General features: G+C 34.8%; 1 protein-coding gene across 2 annotated transcripts in view; it reads left to right on the top strand.

The window, feature by feature from the left end:
• The window catches only part of LOC141502286 (threonylcarbamoyladenosine tRNA methylthiotransferase-like), a 417,183-nt gene that overhangs the window by 244,175 nt on the left and 149,451 nt on the right, over positions 1 to 23,557 (top strand). The window contains exon 5 of one of the 2 annotated variants that reach the window (XM_074206947.1): positions 18,219 to 18,281. The exons of the other annotated variant lie outside the window; for it this stretch is intronic. Coding sequence (XP_074063048.1) covers positions 18,219 to 18,281 — 63 coding nt within the window. The remainder of the gene's footprint in view (positions 1 to 18,218; positions 18,282 to 23,557) is intronic. 2 annotated transcript variants of the gene reach the window in all.

The following is a 23,557-nucleotide window of genomic DNA, read 5'->3' as shown; positions in this document are numbered from 1 at the left end:
TAGTACTTGAAGAGCAGGTCAGTTAACTGACTTTATTTTTAAATGTTACTGTGTCATTTTCTCAATTTTGTTGATTCTCAGGGTTATTCTATGGCATTTAACTGTTGATTTGCAAGTTTTCATGTGTCTTTCTACTATTCAAATGGACAAACTCTCATTCTTGCCAAGTTCAAAAGATGGCAGAGATGCTGCTTTGTATGCATAGGTTCAATGCAATTCATTCACTGGAAAATGTAATGGGAGATAGATTATAAAAAGAAAGACTATGTTTGTTTCCAAAATTGTCTTTGTTTAATACATTCCAACTATCTTTTCCACATTCTTTGCTGACTTTCCAAACCCTTCTGTATGATTTGGCAATTTGCTTACTTCATTTGATAAATTTCATTTGAGTGACATGTACTATGTAAGAAGTCCTAACAGAAAATCTTGTCCATTATTCTTCTAGCTTCCTTATTTACTTGATTGCTGTGAATATTACAGAAAAATAGTAAAGCCAAATGGTTCCTATTCAGCAGATTTTTTTTAGATTTTTGCAAGACAAATGGAGTTAAGTGGCTTGCCCAAGGCCACACAGCTAAGTAATTATTAAGTGCCTGAGACTGGATTTGAACCCAGGTACTCCTGACTCCAAGGCCAGTGCTTTGTCCACTACACCACCTAGCCGCCCCTTATTCAGCAGATATTTAGAGAAACTCATATTCTCATGCAAAATGATTTTTCCACTGTATTGAAATTAATGAACAAAGAAGGTATAATAACCTTACAGGGTAGAATACTGTGTTTGACATTGAAGGGAATTGACTTTAATACCAACTTTAACTGACAGCAATTAATTTCAGTAGTAAGTATAATTATAAAACTAAGTATTCTTAAAGCAAAATCTTCTTTTTGGCTTAGAATTAAAATTTCCATGTCTTTAGTGGTCTTTTCTTGGAAATAAATTGTCTCCTTTGGAAAATGGTCTGGGATAGAGAAGTTGAGTATGAATTCTTATTCTGTAATTTGCTAGCTGTGAGGCCTAATCTCTTACATTTCTGAACCTCAGTTTCCTCATCTGTAAAGTGATGAGTGATTGGACTGTGGATTCTCTTCCAGTTCTAAATTGATAACCCCCTGAGACTTTTATTTCAGAAGTTACTAATTGAATACTAAATTTTTCACTTGTATTTTGTTTCCATTATTGTTGCCTATTTTAGGAAATAATCCAAGTACCCCTTTCCCCCTTATACATAAGAGAATTGAGAAAGTAATCAAGTTGTGCCTGTTTCATTCAGTTCAGGTCAGCAAACATTTATTGAGCATCTACTGTGTGAAAATCACATTGGTTGAATAAACTAGAATATTTATTTTATTTTTTTAATTTTCTTAAAGATTTTATTTATTTTGAGTTTTACAATTTTTCCCCTAATCGTACTTCTCTTCCCCCCATCCCTGACAGAAGGCAATTTGCTAGTCTTTACATTTTTCACAGGGTTAAACAGATAAGTATTTTTAGTGATTGCTAGGATATAATTCAAAATTGGTTTTATCACTTCATATTCCTCTAACAGTGCACTAGTGTGCTTGTCTACCTTCGCATAGCCCCATCACCACTATATGATGGATATGAGATGGAACCTCAAAATTGTTTTCATTCTAATTGCTATTAAAATAAGTGACTTGAAGCATTTTCAAATGGTTATTTTTAGCTTGCCTTTCTTTTAAGAGCTAAGCTAATATCCTTTTACTGTTTATTGATGAATGCTCTTGTCCTTATTTTTTGGAAGTTGTTGTTTGTCGTTTGTTTTTTGAAGAAGACCATTACAAGAGAGAGAGATGATGCTATGACATGCACATGAATTGGATTTGAGTGAAGTATGCTATGCAAAGGCATCGGCCTCACTTTCTCCTCCATAGCTCTGGGTCCAGTGGTCAGCTACGAATCAAGACAACTGTAGAGGGCCTTGGGTGTGGGGCAGTTAGGGTCACATGACTTGCCCAAGGTCACACAGCGAGTGTCAGATATCTGAAGTCAGATTCTTCTGCCTCCAGGTGCAGGGCTCTATACGCTGTGTCCTGTATACCTTGGATATAAGAAGTTTGGTTTGCTCCTACCTCCTAGCATTGTGGCAAGCCATTCTCTTTGAATGCAAACTCATTCAAAGTAACTATTTTTATATTCCCTCCTTTCTTTTTGTCTAAAATATAAATGAGTGGATTTTATTCATAAAAGATTCTTTAGTACAACTATACAAAGGAAGAGTAGCATTCTGGTCAGAGTGAAAATGATTTACTTGGACTGTTCCCTAATATGGACAACAGTGCTGGAAACAAAATTCAGCTGAGGAATTCAGCTCACTTTTTGAAGTCAGTTTCTATCCCTATAAAATAAAAGACCATTCATTCTAGGTTTGGGTAATTAATAGTCAAAAAGTCCAGACATAACTGCAATCTCAGCCCTCTCTGTAAACTTCCCATTTAGCTGTTCTTTCTTTCTAACTTGAAACTGTCAGTCTAGTGCTTCCTAGATTATGACACTAGTCCCAGCTCAAACAACCTACCTGTAAATTAGGCCATATCTTCTATTGGTGCCTATCAGCTGGGGTGTCTGAACCTTTGTCCTCCTACTTTCATGCTTACTAGTCTGTACTCCTTGATTTTCATTGTCATTCCCTGGAGCCCTTAACTTCTGACTCATGCTTAGCCACTGCTCACTGATTCCTACTCTTTTCCCCTTGATTGTGACTTCCTGGACTCTTTATTTGTTTTGGCTTGTTCTATTCCAGGCTGATGGTTTCATGGATAAGTCTTAGTATGCAAATTAGTTCTGTACAGATCAGTACCTTCTCTACCACTTAGAGAAGGATCTGGGGAACTGAGAAGGTACAAGATTTGTTAGGATCCACAGAGCTTATAAATGGACAGGACTTGAATCCAGGCCTTCCCTTAACTTTTATTTCATGTTCCGTTTTGGTTAGGATGTTGCTGTCTAACTTCTGGATTCTTGACTTCTCCCTGATATCCCTTAAGCTTATCATTCCTTGGCCTTCCTATAGCCCATCTTCCATAGTACTGACCTTAACTGACTAGGAGCCATCTTCAGCCAGAATCACATAAAAAAACGGTAATTCAAGGCCTGATTTCCTGGGGTATCAATTATTTTTTTCTCTCCCTTTACTTGCTATTCTCTGCTGGTCAGACATTTCATTGCTTCCAAGCTTAAGAGGGCATACCAGAAAGTGATCAGGGAAAAAATGAAAGAAAACCAAACTAGACATTTGACTGTTATCCACCAATAATTTTGATCATTTTCAATGCTCATTTTCCCTCTTTATCTGTTTCCATAAATATTAAGCTATCAACTCTAGAAGTAGTATCACAGTAAACTAACTGTATTGTCATAATTTTAGAAGTTGTTGCTTTTCTGCCTCATATTCTAAGCAGAAAGTTATCTTTTCCCTTCTTGTATTTCAAAATACTTAGCTAATTTTAAAAAATTTTATTTATTTAAGGCAATTGGGTTGAGTGACTTGCCCAAGTTCACCCAGCTACTGGGTAATTAGTAAGTGTCTGAGACCAGATTTGAACTTGGGTCCTCCTGACTGCAGGGCCAGTACTCTATCCTGGGTGCCACCTAGCTGCCCAATACTTAGCTAATTTTAAGAAATCTTTTCTTTTAGGTTGTTTTTTTTTGCAAGGCAAATGAGGTTAAGTGGCTTGCCCAAGGCCACACAACTAGGTAATTATTAAGTGTCTGAGACCAGATTTGAACCCAGGGACTCCTGACTCCAGGGCAGGTGCTTTATCCACTGCACCACCTAACTACCCCCTAATTTTAAGAAATCTACAGCAATTCTCCTGGGATAGGTGGTTCCCTTTTTCTACAAATCCATTTCAGCAATAACAAAAATATATGTGCTGAAACCTTCAAGGTAATATAAAAGACTACTCATGATATTCCTTTAGATGTGTTCATTACATGCTTACAATATAATTACAATGATAACTTTGTCCCTCAACCTCCAAATTAAAATTTATATAATTAGAATTATCAAGTACAAAATTTTATTCTACTCATGATTTTAAAATCTCTAAAAATTTTTAAATTATAACAAGAATTATGTGAAACATTCTATAAAAATTAAAGGAAGTAATCCAGCAAGACTATATATTCTTAGTATTAAGACTTCCTATTGTTTCTAAATGTTATAAATTTGATTGAATATAAATAGCATCTTTATTTTAACATAATGTAACAGTTATATTAATTTCACTATCAAAATTTTAAATTTTGATAAAAGTTGACAATATTTGAGTCAGTACCAAATAATCAGAAATTGATTCTCCATCACATTTATCTCAGTGTTTTTGGCTTTAAACATGATTAAGGTGAAAATATTTGCTCATGCAAATATGTGGAAGGAAATGGTTAGAGAATTTACAAATTCTCTTTCATAAGAGGTGGAAATTCTAACCAATTGACAAAAATGATTTTTGCATGCTAATGACAAATGCTGTATTAAATGATTAATGAACCTAAAGACTAATTCATGTGTTGCTTCATTTTTTCACAATATTTATGTGGATTCTATCCAGTATAGGGGCAAAAATCCCTTCAGGCACAACTTTTTTTCTGTTCTACCACTGAAACTAGTTATATCCTTATAGTACTAGTGAATGACTGAGGGGCAGCTAAGTGGTGCAGTGGATAGAGCATTGGCCCTGGAGTCAGGAGGTCCCGAGTTCAAATTCGACCTCAGACACTTAATAATTACCTAGCTGTGTGGCCTTGGGCAAGCCACTTAACTCCATTGCCTTGCAAAAAAAAACAAAAACAACAACTAGTGAATTACTGACTAGTGTTGCCAACCACTTCATTTGGAAATCCACCAAACAGAAAAATAGTAACATTAATTTTTCTTAAAAAGAATTATGTTACAAAAGAGGAAAAGTATAAATTGAAAAGCAGCCTTAATTCTCCAATAAGAGGAAATAGTTTTTCTTCTGCAGAACATTCATGTGATAGTCTGTGATAGTTTCAAGATGGTTTGTAACATGAATGTAATAGTATCCTGGTTTTCAAATAACCTGACATTCATATTGTAAGAATGCAAATGTTAATAGCACCTTGTTCACATGATTACAGAGCCAAGGAGGACAATTATAGGATCAGAGAGAGGAAAGAAGGATGAAGATAAGTAGATGTGTCTGACCTTCCTTGGAAATCATTTTGGTTTCAAATGTCAAAATCTTGTGGTGGTTTAGAAATCTGATGACAGATTGAGAAACTGCTTAATGAGAAGCCTTCAGAATTTTACATAATCATCATATATATACTAAAATCATCATGTTTGTGATCATGACAGTTTCAGTTCATTGCAGAAACAAACCTGTAACAGTTCAAATATTTACATCCTTGTTGTCATAAAGAAAAGATATATTTGTAATACAAATGGACAAGTTTTAACTGCTTAAGAGTCCATTAAAATTTTTTAGTGGGAACCCTCTGGACCATTGTCACCAACTCACTAAATGGGAATCAGTACCCTACAGAATAATTAATATTTTTCATTATCTGCGAAGGTAAAGAAATAAATTTAAATAAAATAGGATAAAGAAGTGAATTTATACACTTAAAAGTAGTTGAATTTCTCAGAGTAGTTGAACACATTTCTCAATTTTTTTTTAAATCTGTTCCCAAGGAACTTATTTGTGTTGTTCTCTTATCCTCCTTAAAGTTAATTAAATGTGATTGTTTCCCTAACATGTTCCCCTATGCTCAGTAGGCACTTAATAAATGTTTGTTACATTCAAATAGTGCCTAAGGAAAAAAATAGTTTTAAAATAAATCTATTTTTATTGAGCGAAAGCATATTTATACCATATTTATACTATAGCCATTTTTGTATAATGTGTTAACTGACAAAGACTACTGTGTCAAATAAAGTTTTGTAAATAAAAACTTAAGAGGCATTGCAAAAATTTATTTTTATTTTAAAATGTTAATTATTAAGACCATAAGGATTTATTGTGAGTGGGACCCTTGGTTTTAATGTGTATTTCATTTAATTTTATTACTTTAATGTGTATTCATTAAATATTTAAATATAAGAACCTTCCTTAGTACTCTTTCTTGTCCCTCAATTGACAAAATACAAAATCACTTGTAGCAGTGTTAATAAGATGAAAATATGAAAACTTTCCAAGGTCTCAGGAATCTATAGTTTGCTTCAGTCTTGCATAATGTAGCTACCTCCTTTTTCAAATATAGAAATGTAGCCTACAGAAAAGCAGGACCGAAACATATAATTTTTTTTTCAGAGCCTCTTATCTCCCTATAGTGAGCCTTTATATTATTAAAAGAAGGTGACTTGAGGGTACCTTAGGGTACCTTATAGCACTATGTGAAAGGAGTTTGCTCTACTGGCTGTATTTTGGTCATTGTAGTAGCAAGACAAGTTCTTCCTATAACTTGTTTAACATATTTACATTTCAAACACTTAGAGAATGAACAAGTGATTGTATGACTGAGATGTTTATTTTAACATGCTAAAAATTGGGAGGTAATTTGTACTTACATTATGATACAATAGGTAAATACCCAATTATTCCATATTATGGCTCTTCTTTACTAATAGCAGGGCTCAACAAGTTTTATACATTGTTTATCTTACTTATGTGTATGGAAACTGATGCTAATCTACTTGTCATGACTATTGGGACTGAATCTCCCCTCAATAGTACATGGTTGTGATCAATAGCTATGAGCAGGTTTATAAACTCTGAAAGTGCCAGATCAAGATGTGTCTGGAAAACTTAGAAGCCTATTCTCCTTATCAAGAGTTACTAGAGGGGTGGCTAGGTGGTGTAGTGGCTAAAGCACCGGCCTTGGAGTCAGGAGTACCTGGGTTCAAATCCGGCCTCAGGCACTTAAAAATTACCTAGCTGTGTGGCCTTGGGCAAGCCACTTAACCCCATTTGCCTTGCAAAAACCTGAAAAAAAAAACGTTACTAGATCTACTATGTTGTTAGTAAAACCATTCACAATTCTAACTTACAGACTATTATGTAAAATAACAGTGCAAAGCTACTGGTTGCTTTTTTTCCCCAGTATGTAAAGAATTGGTGACATGGTGAGTTTGGGGATATTTTTGGGGGGAGGGTGGATTAGATGATATACATATAGTCCAGATAATATTCTATTCCCAAATACAATAAGGTTTGTAATTATGGGACTATCAGTGGGCAAGATGACCTTGAGTCACCTTGGGGCTAGAACTACTAAACTTCAGAAAATACCATCCCTTTAAATAAACTGTGTCCTAGATTTGAAGAGGGTCTAAGGTTTTCAGTTGTTAAAATATTTAAAGTTTTTTTTAATGCATAAAATATTGATAATCAAAAGTTGACTGTAGATGGATATGTTATATCAAGCTTTAGATATTTTTACAGAATATTTTTTTCTTGCCCCAGAAAAAACATTTCTAGATTCCTGATTCTTCTAGGCATGTCAAGGTCTGCCCTTATTATTAACTGTAATGTGTAGAGAATGAAGATTGCTGAGTTTGTTGTCCTAAATAATATTGATTGACCTGTGACAGTCTATTTTCTCCCTAGTTTCTAATATTCTTTCTTTTGGGAAACATTGGGGATTTTTCTTGTAATATTTCTCAGTATTTAAACCAAAGAGAGTATTAGTGTTTATCATGATTTTCCTTTTTTTTATTAATTTTTATTAAAGATATTATTTGAGTTTTACAATCCCCCCCCCCCCATCGTACTTCCCTCCCCCCACCCCTCCACGGAAAGCAATCTGTCAGTCGTTACTTTGTTTCCATGTTGTACCTTGATCCAAATTGGGTGTTATGAAAGACAAATCATATCCTTAAAGAAGAGACAAGAATTCTAAGAGGTAACAAGATCAGACAATAAGATATCTGTTTTTTTCTAAATTAAAGGGAATAGTCCTTGAACTTTGTTCAAATTCCATAGCTCCTTAACTGGATACAGATGGTACTCTCCTTTACAGACAGCCCTAAATTGCTCCCGATTGTTGCGCTGATGGAATGAGCAAGTCCATCAAGGTTGATCATCACCCCCATGTTGTTGTTAGGGTATACATTGTTTTTCTGGTTCTGCTCATCTCACTCAGCATCAGTTCATCCAAATCCCTCCAGGCTTCCCTGAAGTCCCGTCCCTCCTGGTTTCTAATAGAACAATATTATTCCATGACATACATATACCACAATTTGCTAAACCATTCCCCAATTGAAGGACAATTATTTGATTTCCAATTCTTTGCCACCACAAACAGGGCTGCTATAAATATTTTGTACAAGTAAGGTTTTTACCCTTTTTCTTCATCTCTTCAGGATATAGACCCAGTATTGGTATTGCTGGGTCAAAGGGTATGCACATTTTTGTTGCCCTTTGGGCGTAGTTCCAAATAGCTCTCCAGAAGGGTTGGATGAGTTCACAGCTCTACCAACAGTGTAATAGTGTCCAGATTTCCCACAACCCTTCCAACAATGATCATTATCCTTTCTGGTCATATTGGCCAATCTGAGAGATGTGAGGTGGTACCTCAGAGAGGCTTTAATTTGCATTTCTCTAATAATTAATAATTTAGAGCAATTTTTCATATGGCTATGGATTGCTTTGATCTCCTCATCTGTAAATTGCCTTTGCATATCCTTGGACCATTTGTCAATTGGGGAATGGCTTTTTGTTTTAAAAATATGACTCAGTTCTCTGTATATTTTAGAACTGAGTGCTTTGTCAGAATTATTACTTGTAAAGATTGTTTCCCAATTTACTACATTTCTTTTGATCTTGTTTACATTGGTTTTATCTGTGCAAAAGCTTTTTTATTTAATGTACTCGTAATCATCTAATTGGTTTTTGGTGATGTTCTCCAACTCTTCCATAGTTATAAACTACTCCCCTTTCCATAGATCTGACAGGTACACTAGTCCTTAATCTTCTGATTTGCTTATAGTATTGTTTTTCATGTCTAAGTCCTGTAACCATTTGGATCTTATCTTGGTAAAGGGTGTGAGGTGTTGGTCTAATCTAAGTTTCTTCCATAATAACTTCCAATTATCCCAGCAGTTTTTATCAAAAAGGGAGTTTTTATCCCAATAGTTGGACTCTTTGGGTTTTTCGAAAAGCAGATTACTATAATCATCAAGAATCATTGCTATAATCATCTCCTGCTTTTACATTTAGTCTTTTCCACTGGTCCACCACTCTATTTCTTAGCCAATACCAAACAGTTTTGATGATTGATGCTTTATAATATAATTTTAGATCAAGTAGGGCTCAGCCACCTTCTTTTGTACTTTTTTTCATTAAGCTCCTGGCAATTCTTGACTTTTTATTTCTCCATATGAATTTACTTACAATTTTTTTCTAACTCATTAAAGTAATTTTTTGGAATTTTGATTGGTAGGGCACTAAACAGTTTAGTTTTGGTAGAATTGTCATTTTTATTATATTAGCTCTACCTATCCATGAGCAGTTGATATTTGCCCAGTTATTTAAATCTGATTTAATTTGTGTGAGCAGTGTTTTATAATTGTTTTCAAAAAGATTCTGAGTCTGTCTTGTCAAATAGACTCCCAGGTATTTTATATTGTCTGAGGTTACTTTGAATGGGATTTCTCTTTCTAGCTCTTCCTGCTGTATCTTGCTAGACATATATAGAAAAGTTGAGGATTTATGAGAGTTTATTTTATAACTTGGACCTTTGCTAAAATTGCTAATTGTTTCCAGTAGTTTTTTGGATGATTTCTTGGGATTTTCTAGGTAGACCATCATGTCATCTGCAAAGAGTGAGAGTTTTGTCTCTTCCTTCCCAATTCTAATTCCTTCAATTTCTTTTTCTACTCTTAATTGCTGAAGCTAACATTTCTAATACAATATTGAATAGTAGTGGTGATAATGGGCACCCTTGTTTCACCCCTGATCTTATTGGGAATGCCTCTAGCCTCTCCCCATTGAATATAATGCTTGTTGATGGTTTCAGATAGATACTGCTAATTATTTTAAGGAACAATCCATTTATTCCTACACTCTCTAGTGTTTTTAATAGGATTGGATGCTGTATTTTGTCAAAAGCTTTTTCAGCATCTATTGATATGATCATATGATTTCTGATAGATTTGTTGTTGATATAATTGAGTATACTAACAGTTTTCCTAATATTGAACCAACCCTGCATTGCTGGAATAAATCCTGCTTGATCATAATATATTATCCTGGTGATAACTTGTTGTAATTGTTTTAATAAGATTTTATTTAAGATTTTTGCATCTATATTTATCAGGGAAATAGGTCTATAATTTTCTTTCTCTGTTTTAACTCTTCCTGGTTTAGGTAACAGCACCATATTGGTTTTATAGAAAGAGTTAGGCAGAGTTCCATCTTCCCTATTTTTCCAAAGAGTTTATATACAATTGGAACCAATTGTTCCTTAAATGTTTGGTAGAATTCACTTGTGAATCCATCAGGCCCTGGAGATTTTTTTTTAGGGAGTTCAATGATGGCTTGTTGAATTTCTTTTTCTGAGATAGGGTTGTTTAGGTATTTAATCTCTTCTTCATTTCACCTGGGCAACTTATATTTTTGTAAATATTCATCCATTTCACTTAGATTATCAAATTCACTGGCATAGAGTTGGGCAAAATAATTTCGAATTGTTACTTTAATTTCCTCCTCATTGGTGGTGAGTTCACTGTTTTCATTTATGATACTAGCAATTTGCTTTTCTTCTTTTTTTAATCAAATTTGCTAGAGTTTTATCAATTTTATTTGTTTTTTTCATAATACCAAGTTTTAGTTTTATTTATTAATTAAATAGTTTTTTGCTTTTGCTTTTATTAATTTCTCCTTTAATTTTTAGAATTTCTAATTTGGTATTTAATTGGGGATTTTTAATTTGTTCTTTCTCTAATTTTTTTAGTTGCATGTTTAGTTCATTGATTTCCTCTTTCTCCAGTTTATTCATGTAAGCATTTAGAGCTATAATATATCCCCTGAGAGTCGCTTTGAATGAATCCCATAGGTTTTGTTATGTTGTTTCATTATTATCATTATCTAGGATAAAATGGTTAATTCTTTCTATAATTTGTTTTTTGTTCCACTTATTTTTTAAAATGAGGTTATTCAGTTTCCAATTTGTTCTGGGTCTATATCTCCTTGGCCCAGTATTGCATATGACTTTTATTGCATTGTGATCTGAGAAAGGTGTATTCACTATTTCTGCCTTTCTGCAGTTGATCATTAGGTTTTTTATGTTCTAGTACATGGTCATTTTTTGTATAAGTTCCATGTACTGCAGAGGAAAAAGGTATATTTCTTTCTATCCGCATTCAGGTTCCTCCATAAGTCTGCCATATCTAATTTTTCTAACAATTTATTTAACTCCTTAACTTCTTTCTTGTTTATTTTATGATTCGATTTATCTAGATCTGATAGCGGGAGGTTCAGGTCTCCCACTAGTAGAGTTTTGTTGTCTATGTCTTCCTGTAGTTCTTTCAGCTTCTCCTCTAAGAATTTGGGTGCTATCCCACTGGTTGCATATATATTCAGTATTGAAATGACTTTATTGTCTATGGTACCTTTTAGGAGGATAAAGTTTCCTTCCTTATCTCTTTTAACAGTATTTTTGCTGCTGCTTTGTCTGAGATAAGGATTGCTACCCCTGCTTTTTTACTTCAGCTGAAGCAAAATATATTTTGCTCCAACCTTTTACCTTTACTCTATATGTATCTATCTGCTTCAAATGGGTTTCTTGTAAGCAGCATATTGTAGGGTTCTGGTTTTTAATCTACTCTGCTATTTGCTTACATTTTAAGGGAGAGTTCATCCCATTCACATTCAAGGTTATGATTACTAATTCTTTATTGCCCTCCATGCTATCTTCCCTCTGTTTGTATTTTCCCCCTTTCCCCCCCTTATCCATATTCCCCAGTATTTTGCTTCTGGATACCACTGCCTTCATTGTGTCTGCCCTCCTATATCACCCCCTCCCCTTTCTTTCCCATTTCCCTTTTTCCCTTTTCCCTTCCCTTCCTTTTGTTATTTCACCGTTTTTCCCCCACTCCCCTTCCCTTTCTCCATCCCCCTCCCCTTTTCCCCTTTTAATACTTGAAAGGTTAGATGTTTTATAAGTTAACTGAGTATGTGTAGGGTGACTTTAAGCCAAGTCTGATGAGAAGAAGATTCAGGTGTTTCTCATCTGCTCCCTTTGTCCCCTCTATTACCATAGGGTTTTTTTGTACCTCTTAGTGTAATGAGATTTACCCCATTCTATCCCCTCCCTCCTCTCATCTCTTTCCTGTCTTCCTTTTTAAAGAGGTAGTGTTTTTTAGATCATTCTATCTACATCATAGAAAATTCTGAGTGTCTGTCCCTTCTAGTTCAGTATATTCTATCTAATTGAGTTAAAAATCTTGAGAGTTATTAGAGTCTTTCTCCCAAGTGGGGTTAAAGCCCGTTACATCCCATTGGATAGCAGTCTCGTGGATAGGTCATGAATGTCCATCATTTCTGGCTAGGTATATTCTCTCTGTTAGAGTTACAATTCTCAAGATTTATGGGAATCTTTTTTCCTCCATGCTGGGATATAGCCAGTTTCAACTTAATGGATAGCATTTTTTTTCCTTTTACCCCCCCCCTTTTTTTTAACCTTTTCATGTGTCTCTTGAACCTCCTGTTTGATGTCCAATTTTTCTGTTTAGCTCTGGTGTTTTCATCAGAAATTTTTGGAATGATTCCATTTTGTTAAATGTCTATCTTTTTCTCTAGAAGAGAAGGCTCAGCTTTGTGGGAAAGTAGATTCATGGCTACATTCCAAGCTCCCTTGTTCTTCAAAATATCCTATTCTAGTCCCTTCAGTCCCTTAATGTTGATGCAGCCAGGTCCTACGTGATCCTTACTTTGGCTCCTTGATATTTAAATTGTTTCTTTCTGACTGCTTACAGGACTTTCTCTTTTATCTGATAATTCTGGCATTTGGCCACAACATTCCTTGGTGTTTTCATTTTAGGATCTTTTTATGGTGAGGATCGATGTACTCTTTCAATAATTACTTTGCCCTCCGATTCCATGATATCAGGGCAGTTTTCCATCACTAGATCCTGTAATATTAAGTCCAGGCTTTTTTTTCCTCTTCAATGTTTTCAGGAAGTCCTATAATTTTCAGATTGCCCCTCCTTAATCTATTCTTGAGGTCATTGGTTTAGTTGGTGAGGTATTTTACATTTTCTTCTATTGTTTCTATTTTTTGATTTTGTTTAACTGACTCTTGCTGTCTTGTGGATTCATTAGTTTCTGTAGACTCCATTCTTTTTTGGGGGGAGGAGTTTTCTTCATTAACCTTTTGCAACTCCTTTTCCAATTGGTCAGTTCTACTTTTGAAAGAGCTTTCCATTTGACCAATTGAGGTTTTGAGAGAATTATTTTCTTTTTGTATTTGCCCAATTGAGGATCTGAGAGAATTATTCTCAATTTGTATTTGTCCAATTGAAGATGTGAGAGATTTATTCTCATTTTGTATTTGTCCAATTGAGGATGTAAGGGATTTATTCTCATTTTGTATTTGTACAATTGAGGATGTGAGAGGTTTATTCTCATTTTGTATTTGTCCAGTTGATGATCTGCGAGATTTATTCTCCTTTTGTATTTGTCCAATTGTACTTTCTAAGGTTTTGTTTTCTTGTTGCAAGGTATTAATTATCTCTCCCAAATTTTTAAGCTCCTTCCTTTTTTCTTCAAGGAAATCTTTCTGTGCTGAAGACCAGATAGTATTCTCCTCAGAGGTTCTAGGTCTTTCTGAGTTAGGGTCTTTCCCTTCCAAGAATTTATCTATGGATCCACCTTTCTGTTTACCCTCCTTCATTTTGCTAAGTCCTTGAGTTGGGGAAGGGCTGGTTCACAGGGGCTTGGGATCACTAAAGGCTTTACTCACTCAGTGCAATTTCTCTGACTGGCCAGTAGGAGGTCTTGGTTGCTTTCTCTGGGGTGTCTGTGACCTTGATTGAGGCCTTCATCCTTTCCTTGATGCGAGGAGTTGGAGCTATTGAATTCTTTTGCCTTCAATCAATGGTGGGCTTTACCCTGGCCTGAGGTCATTCCTCAGCTGGGCTGATTCTTCTGCTCACACACCTGGGCCTGAGGCAGAAGTAGTTTGCATTTGTTTGTTCAGGAAGAGGTCTGAGCTGTAATGGGACTCAGAGTTCCTCAGACCAGAGGAGCCCAGGGATGGTGTCCACAGCTCTCCTGCACAGGAACTCTCCCCCCAGCCCTGTCCACAAGCTCCCGGGGAACAGCACCAACACCAGTGCCTCTACTCCGCAGTTGACTCAAGCCCCTGCTGTCTAGCCCCACTGCTGATCCATCAGGTCCGGCTCTTGGGCCCTCAGACTCCCAGTTCCAATTCAGCTGCTAATCTGGTTGATCAGGGGCTGATCCTCCCTCTGAGCCCAGACTCACCTGCTTGAATTCGGCCAATGCTGCTGCAGGAGACAAATCCTGAGGTAGATGTCCTTTCTCCTGGCTTTTCTTTCTAGGTTTTGTGGGTCAAATTTCTTTTAAGAGGTTTGTTTCATGTGATAGATGGGGAAGAGATCAGGAGACTTTAGAACTGTGCCTGTCTTCTCTCCGCCATCTTCGCCGGAAGTCCATCATGATCTTTCTTACTAAAGTGTAAGCCAAAAGTTTATGCACAAATATGGTGCATGAAGGGAAAGGCTGGGCAAAATTATTTGCTAATGAAAACTTTTGTGGGCAGGTGACTTCCATGAAACTAATTTCAAGGTCGCCATACTTACAGATGTAAAATGTTTCATTAGCCAAGAAATTCCATTTATTTTAAAGTTATATTTAAAGACCATATCCTTTGATCTTTCAATAGGATCAGAGGAATGATGAATTTAGATTGTTGTAAATGACAAGTCTGAGAAGCATGGCAGTAAGAGCAAAATGGGTCCATCCATGGAAGAATAAGAGCTCTAAGCAAAACTATAGGGCCATTTTCTCTTTTCAGAGAAAAGGGGAGCATTAAAACTGTCATTAACAAAATTTATATTTTCTTAGGTAATAAATCTCTTTCATTCTTGCCTCTAGAATAAAATACAATCTTCTCTGTTGAGCATTTTAATTCCTTCATGATATGTCTGTTTGTCTTCCTTTCTAAGTTTATTACACCTCTGCTCCCTTCACAAACTCTTTCTTGCAACCAAATTGACCCATTACTATTCACTATAAATGACCACCATATCTTTGCACAGATGATGGAATTCCATGCATAGAATGTACTCCTTCCCTTTTTTTTAAAAAAGAAATTTTATACCTATATCTAAAAGTATCTCACAATTATAATTTTACTGGCTTTTTTCCCATCAGTATTTTCAATTTTTCCTTTAAGTATTTTGATGTTGTCATGTGATACATATATGTTTTATATTGATATTAATTCATTGTCTATGATATGTTTAAACAAAATATTCCTTCCCCTTTTAACCAAGTACGCTATTACTTTTTCTGAGATGATATTTGTTACCCTTGGATTCGTGGGGGTTTTTTGAGTTCAGATGGAGCATAATAGATTTTTCTTCAACTTTTCATTTTTAACTACATGCATCTTTGTTTCAAGTGGTTTTCTTGTAAACAACAAAATGTTGGATTCTGCTTTCCAATACAATATGTGCTCTTTTTCCATTTTGTGGGCAAGTTTGTATTATTTATGTTCCTAGTTATGATCATTAATTATTTCCCTTTATCCAATTATCTTATGCTTTTTTTAACTCTTTGCATCCCTCCTCCCCTACCTCCACCCCCCCCCCAATAATCATGGAAATGGTGAGTGAGAAGTCCTTATCTCATTCTTTTAGAATCTTTACTTCCCTTCAAAGTGCTTCAATTCAAGCACTACTTTCTACATGAGGACTTTCGTCACTGTTCAGTTGTTAGTTATTTCTACCCCCCCCAATTGTATTGCATTGATTTTGTATATATTTTATATTTATTTTTACGTACATACATTTTCTCTTTCAGGCAAAATTTAAGCCCCTCTATGACAGGAACTTTTTCTTTTTTTGTCCCACCAAACATAGTGCCTCATGGATTCTAGAGTTTATTGAATGGTTGATTGACTTTGCAGACCTGGCATTTAAAAAAAAAAAAAACCATAATTGTGTTTTAAAAAGATCTTCATTTAGCTCTGTGATCCCTTCAACTGTCTTTTCGATTTCACATAAAGACTTCTATGGTCATTAACTTATGAGGTAATGGTATAGTGAGGTAATGAAACTACTATTAGCTTATTGCTTGTGTTATTTCCTTAACTCACAGGGATAGATAGAGTCCATCAGTAAAAATATTTACTTAAATTTAAATCACTAGTACTCCATTCTTCTGAGAATATAAAGTAATATTTTATGCCTTGGCTAGTAAATGACATGTAAAATTCTTCCATATTTGTAAAATTAGCAACACAACACTATATGTTAAATGAACTTCAGATATTGAGTATTGGTGCCATCATATCAATGAGCACTATTTGTTTAAGAGTCAGAAATGTAATGAATTTGAATTTTTCTTCTGAAATTTGTTTAACTGTATATGAATTACTTCTCTGGATTTTTATTTTTCATAAGATAAATAGACCCATGTAAAAATAGATAAAGAAATAAATATTAAAGTAGAATCAATAAGACTAGATATTGGAATGAGGGAGAGGAAAGAGTTAAAGATGACTATAAGATTTTTGAGCCTGGGTATAAGAATTACAGCTCTCTCAAAAGAAACTGGAAAGTTTAGGAAACTGGTCATTTTAGAGGAGGAAGTTTATGAGTCCATCTAAGACATCTAGAGTTTGAAATATCTACAAGACATTTGAATGAAGATGTACAGCAAAATAGTAGATGACTCAGGACTCAAATTTAAAAGAGAAATTAGAATTAGGCAGGTTAATTCAGAATACACACACACACACACACACACACACACACACACACACACACACACATATATATATATGTATGTATATATAAATTATAATTGAGTCTGTGGAATCTCATGAAATTCATTACCAAGAAAGAGGCTATCAAGAAAGAAATTAAGAGGTCCCAGAATAGAATTTTATGTTTCTTATTATGCTCTTATGTAAGTTTCTCTTATGTTTGGGGAGGAGATGTTAGATTGATGATTTCACAAAGATAACTGAAAAACTGTCATCCCGAATGGTGGAGAATAAAGTGAGGTGAAGTAGAAACTAATGGATTAAAGTATGTCCATGAGAAGGTGGTGGTAGACATCCATTTGAATGATGTCTGAGAAAAGACCCTTAGATTTAGCATTTAAGTTTTCACTGATTACCTAGAATAGAGAAGATTCATAGAGTTGAATTAAGAAGCCAGATTATAGAGAATCCCCTACAAAAAATTCAGTTAGGAAATGAAAAGGTCAGATGTGAAAGGGAGAAAATAGTTGAAGGAATCATATAGTTAAATGAAGATCTTTTATGGTTTGGAGATTCTTGGACACAAGAAACTAAAGCTTGTGGTGTGGTAAGAAAGATTGAGAGGTAAAGGGAGAAAGAGGAAGGTGGGAAATTATGATCAGAGAGGAATTTCAGATTTTATCCAGTTTATTGAAGGTGCATTGTTTTGGGTGAGCAGAGACAAGCAGAAAGATAGAAAGATAGACAAATGGACATTCATACATACATAGATTGATACATGCATAGATACATGGATAGACACATAGATAATGGGTGGAGCTTAACTCCCCATCATTTGAAAATCTACCAAGCCTCTGAGGTCCACAAACTCTAGGAACAGTCGGCAAGTTCAGGCAAGCAACTGCATCAGCACTGGCAAACAGCTGGGATAGAGGACTAACTTGTGAGTTCTAATGTGACTTTCAGGTGAACTATAATTTTAAGAAGGGAGTATCCCATAGTCTGGTATTTAATTTAGAGTATTAGGCATTAGAAAGCAAAACAAAACAAAAAGATACTTTCTATTTAAAATTTGGTTCCTATGTTCTGGTTGGGTTATTTTTTTTTCCACTGTTATTGATTATCAAACAAGAAACCTTAAAACTTGGAGAGGTAATCTAACTTTAGTCATCAAACTAGGGCATCATCTGGTGGTGACTGTTTCATTCTATACACAGTGTCCCAGAATGATGTGTTTTTATTTTGTTTGGGTTTTTTTTTTATTTTACAGAAAAAACAACGGACAAAAGACCTTTCTCAGCTGTTTCATTCATATAATCCATATGATCATAAGGTAAGAAAAGCATCTTCTCAGTACTGTAAATTTTTCTGCAACCTTATGGCATAATATTCATTATTATACAGGAGAAAGATTTGCCAATCATAGAATGACTAAAGGCATTCAGCTCCACAAACCATGGCAGAATGTCAAGGACTTCCTCTACCATTTATTAACCTGATGACCTTGGCTAAGTCTTTTAACTTCTCTGAAACTCAGTTTCCTCATCTGTAAAAAAGAGATAATGACTTTGCCTAACTGGGTGGTTTCAATAAAAATAATAAATGTATTCCCAAGTTTGAAATTTAATTGTCCTTAAGCTCTTTACTTATATGATTGCATATTACTGGATAAGTTTAGAATGGGTAGTGATCCTAAAAGTTATCTAGTCTAATCCCCCTCATTTTGCATATAAGGAAACTGAGGCTCCAAAAGACTTGACAAAGGGAAGTAGTAGAGCATGGATTCAAACTCATGTCATTTGTTTCTAAATCCAAATCTCTACATCTGAAACTCAATTGTGTTTCATCTCTTACTTTCACCTGAAATCTAAGCAGGTTATTATTGAAATCTCAAAGTGTTCTAATGGATGTTCTTGGCTTCCTAGAATGGAAATGAAATATTCATCATTGCTTGTCAACTACTGCTTCTTCTGTGTTTAAGACAGAAATTGTGTCTACTTAAAAAAAAAAATGTGAAACACCACAGACATTAAAAGGAATGTACTTTGCTAATAATTTTGCCTAAATACTTATCATCATTAGTGATCGTTGCTGTAGCTAGAATGTTTCAGTACCATGCCTTCACTGAACAAGTATTTTGAAAGGAAAAAGCATTGGATTGAAAAATCAAGAGATATGAGTTCTAATTCCTGTTCTGCCATCAATTAATTGATGTCTTCTTCATTTCATGTCTCTTACACAATTTCTTCACTTGTAAAATGAGAGGTTAGTCTAGAAGAAGCATGTGATCTCTTTTAATTCTAAGTACTTTTATTTATTGAAGGATCTGTACATCTTTTGTTTTAAAAAAATTAGTTTTCAGAAACAAAACAAAAAAAATATATCCTTGACATGCTAATGGATATGAACTCACTCTCTCTCTCTCTCTCTCTCTCTCTCTCTCTCTCTCTCTCTCTCTCTCTCTTTCGATTTTTATGGGGCAGGATGTATTGGAAATTTCTTTCTATCAAAAGTACTCTCTCAAGATTCAATTAAGAACACAAATGTCTGATTCAGGGAATAATTTTTTGGTCCATGAAAAATGATTGTTTGGATAGCTTCTAGTGTTTCCATAGTTACCCAGTTGACTTCGAATGTGATAATTTATCTAAGGGAATGTTATCCTGTGTCTACCTATGGAGATAATGGATTCATATTTTTAAATGTATCATTTTAAATTAATTTTTCAAACCAAGTCAGTTACTTCCAAGTACTGTGCTTTTCCCATTGTATGATATTCCCAGTATCTTGCAGTGCAAACAGTAGGATCTAAAGCTAGACTGGAAAGAAGAAAATTAAATGTGATTGGCATGATTTCTGGTGGAAAATAATGCATTTTTACAGATGACGCACTTAATTAATGCAGTATTTGATAAAGTTAAAATATAAAGAGTAAATGTGACAAGCTGAAAGATTTTATGCCACTTGTCTAAATTTTTTCCATTCCTAGCAATTTTATTCATAGTTAAAGGAAATTCCATTATTCTTTTATTAGTACACTTAATGGAACTTAGCCATTTGCAGCTCCTGCTGCCTTCCTGTTCATATCCTTTGTGGCATTATATCAAAGTGTCCTCAAACGATTTTGGCTTCACTTGTGAAGATTTCTGCACTCCTTTACAAATTAGTCATCAGGCATTGAGGGGTTGAATATAAATGCTGGATATATTTCCTTTTGATCTTTGTTTTAGGACCTTTAATAAATTATTATAAGTAGCTGGATTGCTTGATGAGTGATTTTTGAAGCTCCCAAGATGTAGTCTCTTGGGATTCTTTGATATACTGTGTATGTGTGTGGTGAGGGGAAAGAAAAGTTTAATCATAAGCGGTTCCCTCACCCCTGTAGCTGTCTCCCCCTCATGTCTTTAAAACTCTTATTTAGGCAAGTCTGACCATGTAAGTTTTAACAGTCTGTTTTCCTATTTGCAGTTCTACAAAGAACAGAACCCCAAACACTCAAGTACTGTGCTTTCTTATCCTAACAAATATTTTTACATGAATAAAAGAAATATTTGTCTTTTTTGTTCATGTTTGTGTTTTCCCAAATAAATAATTTGAGTTCAAATTTAATTTTTAGATGTCAAGTAGTTTTGGTTTAATTATATTTTACAAAATATTTTAAATATGACTTTAAATTTTATTTAGTTTTCTCATGCCTAAAAGAGATTTTTGTAATTATTATACAGCTATTCTATGTATCAAGAATAAAACAAACTTATAGATTGGAAAAGTTTATAGAATTCTCTTCCCCTTTAGGGCATTCCTTTCATGGTTAATAATTTCTCCCCAACATAAGTTTATAATTAAAAAGATGAATACTTGGAAATTGTTGCTTTATTCTGTTAAGCAAACTCAAAAATCCATTTCCTTCTTGAAGGTAGCATGAACTTCAATTCCATGGTGTTTCATCTGCTATTAAGGCTGTCCTTTTAACAGTAGGCTGGGTAGCTAAAGACTACTAAAATGTTGATAATCTAGATTTGGTGAGCACAGTCTGACTGTGCTCAAAGGCTCAATTCACTTTTTTTCCCCCTCTCTCAGGATGGGTGGTCCTTCCCAGGTGTATGGTTGCCAGATGAATGAACTTCATAGCATTAGATATAGTTGATGTTTGAGTAAGGCCAGAGAAGTTCTGTCATTTTATTCTGAAGTTACTATTTAGGACAGAGGTGGACATTTTTGCTTTCTCCTAAGAAATACTGCTTCAAAAATCTCCTAAAACCCTAGTGGCTAAATTGTATATACAATCTTTTGTCTGAGAAAAGACAAAAACAGATAATTTTTTTATTTTATTTTATTTTTAATTTATAGAATAAATTAAATAATCATTTCCATAACATAGTATAATAAAAAAAGATAACTGCACATGAAACTACAAATCTTTTATAAAAAACTTGCTATTCCTTTTACATGTATAGTAAAATTAAAAATATTATTAAATTTCTTTTTTTCCCTCTTTGTTCTCTTCTCTTCCTTGCCCCACCCTAGAAATGGGTGTGATATATATGTGTAGTATGGTGCCTGTGTATGATTGTAATGTAAACCTAATCTATAAATACTAATATTTATCAATTTTTTCTCTGGATGCAGGTAGCATCTTTCTTCATATGTCTTTGATTTTAATTTGTATATTTACAACTCAAAATGACCTAGTCAATCAAAGTTGTTCTTAAAATCATATTGTTGGGGTGGCTATGTGGTGCTGTGGATAGAGCAATGGTTCTGGTGTCAATAAGACCTAAGGTCAATCTGACCTCAGGTCAGTCTGGCCTCAGGTCAGTCTGACCTCAGACACTTAATAGTTACCTAGCTGCGTGAGTTCATCATTTCTTATAGTATATCAGTATTCCATCACAACAATATACCACAACTTGTTCATCCATTCCTCAATTAATGGGAAACCCTGCAATGTACAGTTCTTTGCCACCACAAAGAGAACTGCTTTTAAACTTTCCATTTATATTCAAATTTATAATTCTGTTTGTAAATTTCCCTCCATCTTATTTTTCTTACTATGTTCTTTATCAGTATTTCTTTTACCCTATTCCTGTTACCTTACCTCTTCCCCATCCTCCTACTCCCCATCCTACCTACAATTCCAAGTGTCCACCACCCTCTCCCCTCACCCCCAATGTAATCCATATATTCCTCCAAAAGTCCCTCCCTATCCCATCCCCCAAACCTTTGCAAACTCCAATCTAAAAGTCCCTCCTCTACTCTACTACTCCTCTACCCCCAGTTTTTTCACCCTCCTACATGTTCAGAATTAAGATTCTAATATAGGGATGATGACAGTATGTATGGAAAGAAGGGTTCAGTTACCAAACATAAGGAAGACCAAGTAGTTCTTCAGGTCTAATGGCACAACACTTGACAAAGCCCAGAAACCTTTAGGTTGCAATAACATGCTGTTCAGGTGTTACTACCCTGGGATCTGAATAGCATAGCTTCAAGTCAGATTGAAAGGCCCAGGGGACTTTACTAGAGTGATTACAGAGCTATCCAATTTTCTTCCTTCTTACCAGAGATATCATAATTGGCGATTAACTGCTTATCCAAGTGACAGACTGGCCAAGTTTATTGTCCAATCCCTCACTCCTTTCTGACCCAAGGATCAGAGTGGACCAGGGTTCTGAGTTATCTTCTGAAGAGTAGGGCACAGGGAGGGTTGTATTGACGACTATCTAGACTGGTGAGAACTAAAGAGTTGGGAGGGGAATTGTAATATTGTGTGCTGATATGTTAAGTTGTTTTTTATCCTGTCCAACTCTTCATGTTCAACCCCATTTGGGGTTTCCTTTTCAAGATAAAGGATGGTTTCTTTCTCCTGATCACTTTTCAGAAAGGCAAACTGAAGCAGTATTAAGTGACTTGCCCAGAGTCACATAGCTAGTAAGTGCCTGAGTCAGATTTAAATTTAGGAAGATGATCCTATGACTCCAGGTCCAGCAGTCTATCCTCTACACTATCTAGCTGACCTATATTCTGATATAGAGTACAGTGATAGAGTAAGAACATGGTTAGGAAGGAAGACATTTAAAAAAAAATACCACCAAATCAATAGGATGAAAAATGTTATGGCTTCATTTTTTTTTTTTTTAGTTTTTTAGTTTTTTAGTTTTTGCAAGGCAATAGGGTTAAGTGGCTTGCCCAAGGCCACACAGCTAGGTAATTACTGAGTGTCTGAGACTGGATTTGAACTCAGGTATTCCTGACTCCAGGGCTGGTGCTCTATCCACTGCACCACCTAGCTGCCCCAGTCCATTTCTTTTTACATAATTGAATAATATATATTTATTTTAAATCTTTCAAGTTTATAGTAATTTTCCAAAAAAAAAAAAAAACCCTTTTCACTGGAACGAGCTTTGTTATTTCTCTTAATAAAGTTGAAGTTTTGTTTCTTAATAGTGAATTTTTTCAGTTACATGTAAAAACAATTCTTAACATTTGTTTTCAAAAATGTTATGTTCTGTGGGTGTGGAGCCAAGATGACAGCAAGGAGAATAGCCTTTCTTAGGTGCTCTCTCCAAAATATTTAAAAAAACCTTAAAATTATGACTCTAACTAAAT

Source organism: Macrotis lagotis, chromosome X (assembly GCF_037893015.1).
Source record: "Macrotis lagotis isolate mMagLag1 chromosome X, bilby.v1.9.chrom.fasta, whole genome shotgun sequence".
NCBI lineage: Eukaryota > Metazoa > Chordata > Mammalia > Peramelemorphia > Peramelidae > Macrotis > Macrotis lagotis.
The sequence above is the reverse complement of the archived record's forward strand: the minus strand, read 5'-3'. Positions and strand labels throughout refer to the sequence as shown.